The sequence below is a fragment of the Rhodnius prolixus genome, unplaced genomic scaffold (genome assembly GCF_049639745.1).
Source record: "Rhodnius prolixus isolate KJV_2025 unplaced genomic scaffold, Rpr scaffold_1, whole genome shotgun sequence".
In the NCBI taxonomy this organism is placed as follows: domain Eukaryota; kingdom Metazoa; phylum Arthropoda; class Insecta; order Hemiptera; family Reduviidae; genus Rhodnius; species Rhodnius prolixus.
Genome location: NW_027411581.1, coordinates 29,946,492 through 29,962,327, shown reverse-complemented (window position 1 = coordinate 29,962,327; position 15,836 = coordinate 29,946,492). Strand labels below are relative to the sequence as shown.

At 35.4% G+C, this 15,836-nt stretch overlaps 1 protein-coding gene across 7 annotated transcripts in view; it reads right to left on the bottom strand.

Annotated features, from left to right (window-relative positions):
• unc-5 overlaps window positions 1-15,836 on the bottom strand; it is a 689,026-nt gene that overhangs the window by 80,810 nt on the left and 592,380 nt on the right. For all 7 annotated transcript variants that reach the window (XM_074136688.1, XM_074136706.1, XM_074136735.1 and 4 more), the window contains 2 exons: window positions 5,077-5,241; window positions 3,388-3,432 (listed from right to left, as the gene is read on the bottom strand). In XM_074136688.1, coding sequence (XP_073992789.1) covers window positions 3,388-3,432; window positions 5,077-5,241 — 210 coding nt within the window. The remainder of the gene's footprint in view (window positions 1-3,387; window positions 3,433-5,076; window positions 5,242-15,836) is intronic.

The window sequence follows — 15,836 nt, the reverse complement described above, 5'->3', positions numbered from 1 at the left end:
CATTTCTTCAAAAGACTATCTTTCGTAATCTGCAAAATGGTTACATTAGGTGCTTAGGTTAGGTTTTTATATTTAGAATACTGTAAATTTTGAGAACTGTAGAAGTGTAAATACTTATATTAAGCTTTTAAGATATACATTGAAATAGCTGATATATTTTAATTATTACAAATTTTGTAGTTTTATTTTTAAGTAAAATTTTTTACTTTATGTTAGTTTTTTATATAATTCCAACTGCTAGCTACAGCTTACAGGGGATTATGTAAAACCAACATAAAATAAATAAATAATTTTTCAATTGTAATCTGACAATTAGAGTAAGGGAAAGATGGGCGTTTAACATCCTGGCTTTGTAAAAGATCAACTTCTGGGAGAGAAGGTTAAGAATGAAAGAAAAACAGTAAAAAAATCTCATATCCACCCTTCTCAAACCCCAAATTTGGTCCAAAGGTAAGAATGGAAAACATGGCAATAAAATAGTTAAACATTGCTAAAAGGAAGGTCTCAACTAATTTTCTCTTTCAACACCTGAAATTATTGGCGCCATGAGCTTTTTTTAGCGCGCTGCCGGCCTCCGAACAATGTTCTATCCTTTCAGACAACTGTGCATTACCGGAAAGTGAAATTTGAGAAGCTCCTTGGAGGAGAAAAATCCAAGGATACAACTAGTTAAAATGTGATTTGATGCACATATTGTAAAAGGGGAGAGATAGATTTCATTCTGACAGAAAATAAGTAAACGTCACGTTTAGAGGGCGCTGCGAATAAAGGGGCTTGTTAAAAAGTTTCTCTAGATTTCCATGGCAACTGGGAAGCTCACTTTTAATTAGCACCAACTCTAGAGAGAGATGCAGCAGCCTGTTAACAATCTTCAGACGTGTGACCCTACCTAGCAAAAAGTGTCATAGCGTTAACTGATTTAAAAAGGGAAAAAAGTAGGCTATTCCAGGTGGTAAGTGTTCCACTCCTTCCGCTCGTATTAGCATAAAGACAGCCACTGCTGAAGCGAGTCGCCGTTAGTTAACACCTACACAGAGAACAACCCCCGCATTACTGGCGCTATCAAACAGGAGTCAGTGAAATGAGGTATTCTGTAAAGTTTAGCCTTTACAAGATGGCAACCAAATTGCGTTGGACATTAAATAAAGAATGTATGTAGGAGAGCGTGTAATAATAGCCATTATCTTACGTCTTTAGCACTTAATCGCCGTAAACAGCCTTTCTACGAAACGTATGCTAGACATTGTTTATTGCGCATTTCAAATTCACAAACCTGTATTTTTTTTTAAATTAATAAATACAACATTGAAATTTTTACATGTTAATCATAACATTTTTAATTTAGTAAATTCAATAAACTTTGTTTAAACACTTTTATAACTTCCGTAGTCTATTTCACTGTAATGACCACGGAAAGTGGTCCCTAGTTACTGATAACCCTGTCCATCACCGGGAGGAGCTGGATTTGAAACTGGACTCCGCGTGGAATTAATTAAGAAGCAAGTCCCTTCCCACAGGAAAAATTATTAATTTTTCTTTTTTTTCAATTCAAATGCAAACCAATTTTTTCTTTGTGATTTTTCTGCGCAGTAAGACTTTAATTTTTAGATTTTAGGGACTTTTGCAAAAAAAAAAAAAACAACAGAAAAACAGGTTCTGAGTTCATCCGTCAAGTGATGTAGCCCAAGAATGAATGTAAACTCCATCTTGAAATGCAGATCTAGAACTGTAATACGAATTTTTCTATAACCTAGACTTTAAACCAGTAATAATTATAAAATTTAGCTATTTTTCAAAAAATTTCTATTTCTTGTGGAGTCATCTTTCATTTTTCAGCATGATGCACCTTTGGAAACCCCTAAAATTTAAAATAGATTGTCAATATGAACTTCACTAAAAATTGTACTTCCATGTAACGTATAAAATACAGTATCTAATTTATAAGCAAGTATTAGTAAAACTGAGTTATCGTTTCTGTAGACAGTAAACCTCTTGGTACTGCTGAGAAATATCAGCTAAACTTTATTTATTGACTGGAAGATGTTGAGCTCTCCTGGGTATCCTGCTAAATAGTATAACATTCCCAAGTTCAAACTTTAAATTGAGTTCATAAACTTAAAGGAATTAGTTTCAGTCTAACTAAGAAACTTGCATCATTAGAAATGAGGGTTGTAATATAATGATTTGTTTATTTCAATTTAATTTAAATAACTTTATATAAATTTTTTTATTAGACACTCGGCCTTCCTAAAAAACATATAATTGTTTAAGGATTTAATTAGTACTAAATGAGTTACTGAAATCCCGAAATGAAGTAAACCACTACGCCAGATTGCGACCAATCGATTAGATCTAATTAGAAATTTAAATCGATTAAATTTATAAAAAATGTTAACTGTAACGATTTACTAGAGATTATTCAATGCAGCAGAAAAGATCTAATGAACATTGTGACGCTAATTAACCGGATATGCACCAATGGTTCACCACGAATTTAACATGAAGGTAATTTGGCAGGAACAATGTCAATAGTATGGAATTGAAAAGACCACAGAGTCGCATTAACTTAGGGATGCTCCTTTGTTCAACGCCGATTGAAGGTGATGGAGGTGATTCAGGGGTATAAGTTTATAATCCTAGAGAATCTGTAGGATTTAAAGAAGTACTGTAACGAGATTGCTGGGTTTAAGAGCAGCAGTGAGGATAGATTGATCGGGAATTAGTAGGGATTTCCTACCTGGTAGGAAAGAGCCCTCTCATGATCTAGGTCCTGTATCTTAGTGCACCCCAATTAAGAGAAGTTGACTTATACAGTGGTAACCTCAGTCGAAAGATTTAGATGTGTGAAAATGTAGTTACATTAAGAGTTAACAATGAACATCAGTAGATCTTTTACGTTGAATGTCCTAATATTAAAGGTAATAGGAAGTCTAATTAGTACTTGATATAAACTAAATTTAAGCCGTTTTTAATTTTACAGTCTAACTAAAGAGATTTAATTGATAAACCAGGATCCAATTTCTTCCTGACGAAGAAAAGTACTGAACGCTCGGGCCAACATCTTTTATCCAGCAAATGCTTTTGCTCCTCTAAACTATAGAAAGATAACTTTTCAAAGCTACACTTCCAGTAAGAAAGAAAAACAATCTGTCAAGTTGCAATCTCATGCAGGTCACTGCTGGCTCAACTAAAGCATTTTAAAGAAATGTTTTAATAGCATCTAATTTTTTCTGAGTGCGGAGCAGTATTCTTTGACAAGGTCAGCTGTAATGAAAATTAAAGTGAACAATCAATTCAACGTTGTTTGCACCGCCTAAATGGTAATATTTTACAAAATTAACTCTCAGTATATAATTAAATGCAAACAGAATTATGTAAACATTTTACCTTCTTCAGTGAGGTGTGAACCATCTGCACTGTCGTCCTTGCCAACTGCACATAAAGAAAATGACAATTAATCATCAATGGTAGGCTTATGTCCCTCAAAATAAAGCCAAATTGTGGGTTCCGAGTACTTTATTCGGTTTCACTAATACAGCCAGAAGCTGGAACCCTGTATGTTCGTGGCAGAGAGAAAGATGTGAACAAATGTCACACTAGGTGGCAGTTAATGATAGTTTGGGATTTAACCATACTTACAGGCTGCATCGAGTGTAACATTATCAGTTCGCCACTGAATGCACCCACATCACACGATTCACTTTACATTCCACCTCTCTAGTGCACATTATTCCCTCTCTCTCCCACTTAGCCCACTGAGGCTGCTGTGTGGATATAATCACCTCGAAAAGACCACTGTTCAGTGGCAGGAGTAACGTAATGCTTGATGTGAATGTTCGGATGGGGAAAATTCCCCAGCAATAGCCCTCCCAGCTATTATGATGAAAGGGGTTTGATTTAGGAGGGCTACGCCCACTTGCAATATCATGGAACTATCTACATAGTATCTATTATACTTTGGTAGAACTTTATAAGTCGTGTAGCATACACTATTATTTTGGAAGGGATAATCCTGAGAGTTAACAGTTTTAGACCCATTCGTGTCTCACTGTAACACAGGCGGAAGGAAGCTTTCCTCAATTGGTAAAACAACTCACTCAAGATACTAAGGGAAGAAGTTCGAGGAGGGAAAATAAGAGCTAGCTACCACTTTCTCACACCAAACCTTAAGCTACTTTCCGCAAGGAAGACGTATCCTGCCTTAATGCATGGGAACCACCCAGGTTTTCTTATAGAGGGGAGCAGGCAGGTTCAGATGACCACCCTCTAAAGCGCTATCATCCCTCCTCTCAAGGTAAGTTACCCCTTCACTCTACTACTTTATATTGACGAAGGCTTTCCATAGCGGTCAAACACCCTTGCAAGCCTGCGGTAACCAGGAATGGCTTCTTAATCGGAGGAGGCACCCGGTATCTCCGAGACAAAAACTATAACTAACCATTAGACAAACCGAAAAATTTGAAATTTTGGTTATTCAAGTTTATATTGTAAGAATGAACAGTTCTTGATCAGTAACAAACATGCCAATGAAAATGTAATATCAAATATTTTCAATCTATCTGTTGAGAATATTAAAGTTAAGTGATTAACATCGTTGTTAAATATGTACAGTCAAGTGCATAATGTTGTAACGGGGTACAGTTAAATTACCCCGGGAAGTCTCTGCCATCTTTGAAAATTTCGCGAATTAAGAGCTTACAAAATTAAGAGTGAAGGAGATTCAGAGGTTAATAATATAATTGGTCAAGTGAAGTTCTTAGTGGTGTGTTGGGTTTTTCGAGCAAGTGAAGAATCCTCTCCTGGAGTGGAGAAATTGGGTTTACACAGCTTACGCCTGATCAGGTTGTTAGAAGAAATTATATTTTGTTTGAAAAGAGTAAAGGACATGCTTCTTATTGTACTTATATTTTTAATATTTCAATATTAAATAATATGAATCTAATTCAAATCTGTTTTTACAGCTGTAGAGAAACTTTGGTTTTCTAGTCCATTAATAGAAAGAGTAAAAGAATGGTGTCTAGATGAAGAATATTGTGCGCGTAGTGTAAAATTAAATGTTTTAATAAGATTACTTACAGGGACAGGCGCCTCCTGTACAATTGGCCGTTACAGAATCCTTGCCATAACAGAATTTGCCGCCATTCGATGGCGAAGGGTTGGTGCATGAACGTCTTTTGTGATGCCGACAATCAGAACCGCAAGAACTCCATCCTGACCAAGTGCTCCATCGGCCGTCTACCGCTGTAAAATAATAACATTACTTTAGTCATGCCTAATTGTGTTAAGGCTTTTTATAAAATGTGACATATTTTTGGTGACTATTAACGCCCCCAATATCAAAGGTGAATATTTATTTACCTTATTTTAAATTTACACAAAAAAGGAAGCTATAATAATAATAATAATAATAATAAAAAGAACAAATATTTCTGCTTAGGTGAGCTTGAATTTTACTCTTTTATCTCAAATTATGCGATTTATTTTTCGAGTTGTTTAGTCGAGTTTAAAATACTCGTAATTGCTCCACATAAAGCTTTAGTTTACAATAATTCACTACAGTCACCATAAATTAACCAAGTAAGTTTAGGTCTATTCTTTCAGGTAGACTTTAAGCCCAACTAACAAATTGGGTTCGTAGACGAAGCCTTTAGCTGACACATTAATTAAAATATTTTTATCAACCATAGACTTCAACCAGTTAATAAACAGGTTCGTCTTTATCAAAAACGTCAGACTGCAGTAACACACTGTTTATTGTACCATACAAACGCTGATTACAAGAAAACTGAATTTATACAGAACAGTTCTCTAGGTGCATTCTTTCACACTTAAAAGTTTACACTAACAGCTTAGAGACTGAATCGGGCCATTCGCTTTTTGCGAATTCGTTCGAATTTTCCAGATCAATCAGGATGATCAAACTGTCCTGTAAAATCTGTCGAAAGTTGCCTCGACCAGTATAGTTAGAACTCTCAACTAAATCGTGCAGAAGGTGAATTGGAGTTCGTAAGGTGCCTAACATGTTCTCTACAAATAGCGCTTCTGAACTATAATACTGCAATACTTTATTAGAAATGACTCATATAATGTAGTGGCTCCGATGTATCCATGAGCCTCCACCTTACTGACTACATACTGAGGCCGATGTCGTAGGTGAATACAATGGATTTTAATGATAGCCCTGTTCAAGAAGCCTTCCGAAAGATTAGCTGAAAGCTCGCCAGCCACTGATATTATTCTCGTTTAATGAACTAAGATCGTAATCTTATTAAAGAAGATCTTTTAATCAATATTTCTGTTAAACGAATAATGACTCACAGTGAAGCTTAGCTTCAAGGACTACACCGTGGAATTGATAACAAAGGAATCATTGAACCAACTTTGAGAACAAATCTATTTATCGCTTCTTTCAAGGACTAGCAGTGAAATTGATACCCTAAGAGATTGGATCTGCAAAGAAGAAGAGGGAATTTCCTCCCGTACCCTAATAGTATTTTTTACATCAAATCCTACGAATTTGTTAAAACAGAATAAAGACTAACATAAGCGACTAAAACTGTGGCGACAAAAATTGAAGAAAATATTGGCGAACTTGACAGAAAACAGTTCGATTCTTCGATGGATAAATCATAAGAATCATCCTAATCCTAATACTCTGGAAGAACGTACAAAAAACTCTGGAGTGACCGACGTAGATTGTATATAAGAGAACCCACTACACACTGTTATTACTTATTTTTTATTTATGTACCTAGCATTTTTTTGTGATAGTAAAAGTAAAGTGATGCCACTTGGAAGCCGAGTTAGAGAAGCGCTCTGCTAAATTATGGTTTATTGTGACACTGGGTTCGATTCCTGAACAAGACGTTAAATGAGAAAATTAAGTATTTTAGTTATATGATTCCAACCATTCTACTAATCGGAAGGACATAAAACCCGCCTGAAAAAATAAGCAGTACTTAAATTTTACTGTTACACAAAACACTAGGTACTTAAAATAGAGAAGAGGTACTAAAAGTGTGTTGATTGTTCTATAGGACTACGTATATCAGTGACTCCATAGGATTTCTAGTGATTCTTCCATATGTAATTCAGAAATAATAAGGCTTATTTCGGACAATAGGGGCGCTAATTTCCTTAGCTGTCGACGGGCCAAAGAGAAAGAAGTTTATCGAAGAGAGGACTCTAAGAATGTAGATCCGAGGTCTCCCTTAAACACGAAACCTTAATGACTGAATCAGGCTCTCCTCAATGACATGTGTAACCTCACACACTTCAGTTTCTCTGAATCAAACCGTAGACCACAGCATCTTCGTAATCTCATTGGTCCTAAGATATGCACTATTCGAACTTAATGGGTCCATACTAGAGAAAACTGTTTGGGAAAAAATTAATCTTTAAAAAATGAATTAATCAAAACATTTACCAGCAATTCGTATTATATCTACTTGCTCCACAAATACAGAAGTTATGATATAATCAATTTCTAAGAGGATTTATTAGGTTAATATATTTACAAAACAATGTTCATTAAAGGGAAATATAATTTTGTTTGATATCAGCCAAAACCTTGCTGATACTACTCATAATGAAAACCAACTGAAATACAATGCACTGAAATTGGTGTAGAAGCAAACAATGCGCATTACAAGCGACATCGCTACTGTCCATTCTCAGCTTTCCGGTTCCTACTGGCTACCTTTAGGTAATAGACGGCTATAGAGAGAAGAGCGAGAGTTAGCTGAATGGGTGTGGGATGAACCATTAATTATCAAAGGGTGAATTAATAGAGGCAGGGTGACCTTTTGTGACGAGGCCCTGTGAACTCGGCCGCACGCTCTCATTCGGAGAACTGGAGGCCATTACTGCTACATTACTTCCTCCAACAGAGAGACCGCAATGTATTAATCACATCTACAATACCTGGCGGCCGGCCGTTAAGCAAATCTAAAAACATCCCGTACCTAACACATTCTCAGTTGGGCGTTCACCATCTCTTTGGTGTTACATGCTTTCACAATCCCTTATAATAAATTATATTTCCCGCCCAACCTATACAAATGCTGTTAAGAATGACTTCTCCCCCCCCAAAACCCCAATTTTAATTGTCTCGATGAAAGTGAAGTATTAATTAAAGCGCTAATGCAATTGTGAATTAATTAGTACAAAATAAACACAAAAGTTAACGCATTTTCTTTTCTTTTTTTTGCACTTACAAGTGATCAATGGAGGTCAGCAATAAACTCGAAGTGCCACGTTAGAATTCTCTGTTCGGAGAGAGATGTGTGGTCGCCAGACGAGGGGAATCGCTTGGGATTGTGAGCTAGGATTTGCTTAGGATTGCTTTCAAATAGTGGGTGAATTAAGTTTGAACAGTGTTATGAAATTTTTTGTAAAACTTCTTAATTAATGAGAGGTATTTTGAGGTAGAAGTGAAAGTATTTTGAGGTAGGAGTGAAGCATCAATTTCGATAGTAATTTGGTGCCTAAATAGTCAAAAAATGTAAAAATGTGGGTGTAGTTCTAGCTCAGTCAACAGGCTAAACTTACATTTTTTAAAAAATTTTTTAGGGGCAAATGTTGGACTAGTGGTCAAGACCGTGGATTTGTGATTGGAAGATGCCCAGTTCGAATCCTGCGTTTTATTTGTTAGGAATAATTGTTTACAATAAAGTATGAGCTTCCGCACCCGTCCACGACACGTAGTTGGACGTTAAGCCCCGCTTGAAAAAATGGCGATACTTTTTTACGTTACTCTTTTATTTATTTTTTAAAAGATTTTTTGGCAATTTTAAAAATAAACTAGCTTCAAAGAAAGTTGCACTGACTTCGAATCAAACATCCGACATCCGATAAGCAAAGTCTTCTTTTAAGAAATTTGTTTTGACTTATATAGGGTTTCCTTTCATTCAATAAAAGTAAATCGTAACGAGAGGAGTTATCTATATTTAATAATCTGAATAGACTGGCAATCAATAAAAATCAAAATATTGACAAAAACTGGGATCTTAAAGAATAAATTATCTCTCTTGAACTTTCATAAAAGATGAAAGTTACAAAAGTAAGATCAGGCTTAATAGAGTTCCAGTTCTCTTTCTCGCTATATTTTAATTGCTTAAGAAAAATTAATTTTTTAAAATGCATAAAATAAATACTTTCTATTTTGAAAATAACTGATATTTTTAAACATTATCAATGAAATAAATAAATTAACTTAATCTAATCATTTGAATGCTATTAAATTATCTGGAATGTAAGTGCAGTACGATAACTAAAGTACGATTAACTGCCTTGTTTTAATGAATATCGCACGAGGGCATCTCGATTTTTGTATCTAGATGCTTTTACTACATAGGAGATATCTAAAAAAATCATCATTTTCAAAATAGAATGAATATTTTATTCATTTTATTTATTTATTTTTTAATAATTCAAATATTTACAATTAAATGGTCAGGTAGCATTATACGTAACAGCTGATGTAGTATTTTGGGCAACATTAGTATCAGCTGAAAGTGGAAATGCTGGATAAATCACATCTGATTGGTTAAATCATATAAAATTGATTGGTTAAAATTGGTTGTTGAGTTTATGAGCGAAATAATCGCTGTAATAAGGATTTTATTGATTGAAATGGTAGAAGTTGTACAAATTGATTAGCGGCTAAGCATTATTTAATTAAATATTGTACTATTGGTGCCATTTAAAGTAGACTATGTCTCGTGACTGGTTTCCAATAAGACAAAGGGACTCGTGTGAAATTTTCATATAAACAAAGCAGTCGTTTAATCAATTCACGTTCATAACACAATGATGCATTAAGAAAGTTTAATATTAATTGGATATTTAAGACAAAGATTAAACACAGTTTAATAATTTGGGACGTTAGGCAATGAAAGAGAGAATACTAAGAGTTAGATGGTAAATGAGTTAGTTGACGAAATACACGTGGAATACCCTGAAGCAAAGAACTTAGATCGATTGTCGCATCAACGCACAAACATATACAATTAAAGTAAAATCTCATTTTCTCTCTTTCATTGGAGGCAAGACTAAACAATGTGGTGGTTGGATACATTGCTGAGTTGTACCACCATCATCATGTTTACAGCAAGAGAGCGTTACAGGATCTGCGGAAGTAGATAAAGGAGAAGTTAGAGAACAAATACTCACACTTATATGTACAGCTTGGAATGATCTGTTTTAATTAACGTGGAATGTTTGCGGTCGTTGAATGTGGCGGCTCTGTCAATAGACTACAGAGTGCCAGTCTAAGACCTAGAGGAATTGCATGAAGAGAAGTGTGATGGAGAAGAGGACGAACTGTTAGGGTAAGCAAGGCATTAGTACATGTCTTAGAGTCAAATGAGGTAGTTGCTATAGGTATATTGAAGCTGGCAACTTCCGGCATCGATGTACGAACTGGCCGGACCCTATTGCATATCCATGAGCCAGAACCAATACCTCTTACTAATACTACTTCTGCCCACCCTTGCCGACCTCGGGCTGGCTATATCAAACCTTTGGAGGAGTTCGCCATCCACTTACAGTTCCATTTCCATCTCACTCTAAATACCATTCTCATTCCCTCTTCTAATATCGATCCTTGAACAAATATCAGAAGGACACAGCCAGCTTGCCTACTTCTCATAGGCTATCTTGGGCAAACATGTTGGACACGTACACACATCTGCTACTACTTCCACAACCCATCATACCCAACTGAACATCCCAGCTCTCAAGTTTTCTTTTCTATATCGTTGCCAATACACAGTCATACCTGCGATCTAATGTTGACCAACAATCCGTTTAAGTGCTGCGGAAGTTTTCTTTATTTTTTGTTTCAACCGCAAATAAAATATTTTGTTATTGTAGATAGCAATGGAGTTCAGAAGGAGAGAGTACGGTAACATTTCACCATTTTCTATTTTCAATCGGAACGTTTTAAGTGCTCTGCCTGCCCAAGAACCTGGGGTCAGGTTGGACTTTGACCTGCGATCTCCTGTGGGAATCCATGCATCACCAGCTAATACCATTACCTATATGTTGCTACTATCACTTTAAAAAGAAGAATAAATAACGAAATCTAATTATTTGTCCTTTTAAATTCCTCTTTCATTTAAAAGTTGATAAATCTTAGGATATACTCACTAGTGGATTCGTTTTGGAGAGTTCTTTTACGTAAAAAGTACAATAAAGAAATAGGGAGAATGAAGTATAAATGGATGCGTGAAAGGCAGGAGGAAAGAAACTGCCCAGCGGTAAGCACTCTCTACAGGATATGATTTTTAGGCCTTCAGACTGCGAGGAAGTCGCGGGGCCACTGGCGATTCAGTCGGCGCGTATTGTTAGGAATATAGATTCGGAACTAATATCTTAATAAGAAATGTACATGAGTTAAGTGGTTCTTGTCAAAGCGGTTCGATGGAAGTCCTATAATCGTGTAGATGTCCGATTCTGAATTTTTAAAGAAAATACCAGTTTGAATGTGAGCAATAATTGAATCGCCTCAAAGAAAATCCAAGAGAATTAAGAATCAAAATGTTCGAAAAACCAAATAACTCAGAGGGAGTTGTTTTTACTTGTTTGGAGAATATTAAAACAATTTGCTTGGGCAGTTCTGAAATCATTTTACATACTTCATGGTTTAATGTTACCTTTTATTATGTTCATATTTTTCTCTTTTGTTGAAATATGAGAATAATTAAAAAGAGATAATTTTAAATGAATAAACAGAATTCGTATCTTCAGTATTACTGTGAATATGTTAAGTACGAGTATATTGCCATGTTATAAATTTACTGAAAATAAGTTTTAACCAAAAAGACAAGTTTCATTGTGCGCTGAGTTCCAGTTCCGGTTGGTGTTTCTTCTGTCCTGACAGACAGGAGGCAAAAGACCCACCTAGGCGGTCAGGACAGAAGATACACAATCCAACCAAGGCAGAAGACCCAATAAGGCGGTCAGGACAGAAGACACACAAACCAACCAAGGCAGAAGACCCACTAAGGCGGTCAGGAAAGAAATCACACATCTAACAATGTAAAAAATATAATTTCTTAACAAGCCCTGAAGATGACTTAGACCCTATTAATCCTTTTAGATTAATGATTCAATCACCAAAAACGATGAACCATACTCTACAATTTAAGTAATTAAAGAACATTTGATTGTGTTTTTTGTTTTTTTATTTCGTATAAACTTTGACTTTAAGCCCTTTGGAAATACAGGTAATTACTAGTGGATTTAAAGGGCAAACTGGTATTTAATAAAAATTACATTTTTTCAATTTCAATAATTGAAACTTAGAGAATCATCAGGTTTCGTGCGACCATTATCAAATTTAAAAATATATTGTTTTGCAGTATTGACTGGACTGGACACCCACCAATAATCACAACAACCTCAGGACAAACACTGCTCTTTCAATAAATGAAACATAATTAATATATAAATATACATAATGATGCTGTAACAAGTATATGTTGTAGTTAATATTATTGAATGCATGATTGAGGTTTCTGTATTTTAGTAAAAAAGGAAATAATACTAATGTAGGAAAAGTTGAAGTGATAAGTTCAGCGGAGACTTCAAAAAATAGAAAATGCCTATTATTTCTGATATATTAGGTGTCAATAGAATTAATTATACACTATCTTCATTATCTCCTTCGGCTTCAATATTCCACCGCCATTAGAAAAGTATCACTTTACGGCACTAGTCACTCAAATAACTGTGTTATAAATTCTAATCGTGCCATTTTTAACCAAGTAAAATCTAACGTGCCTCTATTTCAACTATAACTGCGCGCGCATTAGTGCAAAGCTCTAGAATATTTGGAACCAGTTCGTACCCTTATAGAAGTAAGCTGCAGTGATTACTTATTCAACAACATTATCGCAGACCCTTTCATTGCGTTTCCAACTACATCACTATTCAGAGAGGGGTATGTCACAACCCATTTGGGCTTACGAATACCACCACTTCTAAACTCTCTGAAACTGATTCACTATTCCGGAGCGTGCTGACGTTCCTCTTAAACAGATTCCTAGTACTTGCTTGTGATACTAGTATATCAAGTTGATACAATATGTAAATAATATTAGCAAAGCATTATCACTAACAGGTAGCATGCTCTTGGCAATAATCAAATAAGTACTGATAACATGGTCTTGAACATGGTTAATGCTGAACTGGAAATGTAAGCTGGTAAATTTAGCATTATTTTCTTTTAGTATTTTGATAATGAAAAGAGATAAAAATTAAACCACAACATACTCAGCAAGAGTGCTATTGATTTTAACCCAAGTACGGTAAAAGTATGATTTTTTAAGTAATCGCCAATCAATGGGCCCAGTATTGTACTAAACCACTGAATTTTGTTTTCAAATCATCTTCATAATGGCCCAACAACATTAAACATGAAATAATGCGACTCCATAAGGAGAAACGTTACTCTTGCTTTGTGGAGATCAGTCGACAAAGCGGGATCGATGAAATATGCTGAAATAGTTGTGTTTTATGATCTCGACAGCACAGTTAGGAGGTTAGATCTAACTGTAAGATATGAGTGCAATGAGTCCTAACAAGCAGAAAAAGTGGACAAAGAAATGGACACAATATATAAAAAGTTGTGTCCCACTTCTCTGCGAAAGATTTAAAGATTTCGGTGACAAAGCGATTGAATGCGACATCTTTCGTCTGGAGCCCGAAGTGATCCCAAAAGTAACTCTAGCTTCTTTCTGTAGTTAGATATCGACTGGAATGATTTACAGATTTTGGATGAATCGAGCATCTTAAATACCATAGCAATAATCCATTACCACAAATAACTTGAGGTTACAATCGAAGGGAATTCACTCCCAATAAACTGATATATTTGTTTCCCAGTGGGTTATTATTACTATTTGTTAAATCGGATTTCGTTATTACCTGGGGCAGGCATGCTGTGTTCTAGTAACCCAATCCATTCGGGTAGTGCCCCATTTTATATAAAAGTTTTACATTAGAGTAATTCTTCTTTCTCTTTGTATTAATAAAAAATCACTAAAACAAGAAGGCTCAAACTTTAATACTAAAAGTGACTGTTAAAAAAGATTTAATTTAAACCTTTGAAAGAGATGGTGAAAATCAATGAGTCTAGTAACAAGAAGAAATAAGAGAAGAGTGACCAATAACATATTGTCCAATCCAGTAACACACACAAAACAAACTTCCTGTAGCAGCCGAGGGTATGGGAATCGTTCTAGTTAATGAACCTGCAGGATGCATTTGATCCTTGCCGAACTGTCTGGATCAGGTGTTCTTCACAGAACCAACATTATGCACTCTTTTTTTTGCACGATACAAACCTTCAGCTTAGCCTTCCGGTTTCTTTACTGTATTGCGCCAAAAGGTTATTTTCTACCCCTCTGCTAACGTCATGGTTTCCAATGATCTGGACAATGTTTTATTGAAAAGGCCTAGAGATGAAGTAAAAAATCTAAAGGTTGCTATCGATTCGTTCCTAATCTAATTTAATTTAGAAGTACAACCTTTTGCGTCCTATTCTAACAAATTTATCAAGTAAATACATACAAAGTACCTGCTTTGAAGAGTTTTATCTCATCAAGCTTATACCACCTCTCACTATATTCTAAAAAAAAGTACTACCGTTTTTATAGTATTTGAACTTTCATTAATTTCATTTCATATAAGGGTACACAATCTATGTTTAGACCAACAATTTTTCCTCGAATAAAAAAGTATCTGCTGATTCAAGATATTGTATTTGCATTTTTAGCTAAATCAACTCGCCCAGACTCCCTCAATCTTTGTGGAAGTGCAAAATTCGCTGGGATTCTGATAACAAAACAAATTTCGGATTATTTGGTTCCGCAATATAATTTATTGTTTTCATTTAAGGCGCTTTATTGTAATCCAGTCGCCAAATTGTGCTGACTGTGGTGAGTCCGATGAAACTGTGAGGCACTTTGTTGAGGTGTGCCCAGTTTATTCTAAAACTAGATTCCTCGTCTTCGGAAGGTCAAATGTCTCCCTACCGGAGATTGTAGCATCTGGTAATCTTAATGAACTTTCTAGGTTTATTCAGTGCACTGGGCGATTGAGTCGTCAAGCTCCCTAGTGTCCTGTTGCTACTTTGTTAGGTTATTATATTAGCATCTGGTAATTTTTAGCCGGATTTGTTTTTAAACCCCGGTATCTCTCATGAGATGAGGGGTGGGCGGGGAACAATGGGCATCAGGATTGCCTGCGTTCCTTCCCCTTTTTTTGGTGGAACCGCCCGTCTTGTACAATCTACAATCTACAAGGCGCTTTATTGTGGGTAATGGAAGAGGAGCCTGCCTAGGACACTGTTCTCGTTACTGATAACGCTACCCATCATCAAACTGAAGAAGTTTCTTAGTAGAGAAAAATGTAATGTGTTTTGAGACCATGTACGAAATGAAATCAATAATTTAAGAGAATAACTATGTACATTGTACTAAAACTGATCTACTTCGTACTGAAGTACTGATGTACTTCTTTAATTGAAGGTGGTCGTATTAGATTGTCACCATGGAACTGATATTTAAACTTCTGTCGGGTAATAGTGCCAACAGATTCCAATATAGGAAAGCAACAATCACGGATTTTTCAAATCCTGGTTGACTTTTGTCTATTTTAAATAAAATAAAACACTAACGTAACCGTTATGTAAAAACCAAATAAAACATGTATATCCTTTTCCTCATATACATATCAGATGGGGAATTTTCACTGTACATTTGACAAGTTGTATGAATGAAATTTACCCAACAGCAGATTGCAACATTTAGGCATGTCTGTTGTTTTCA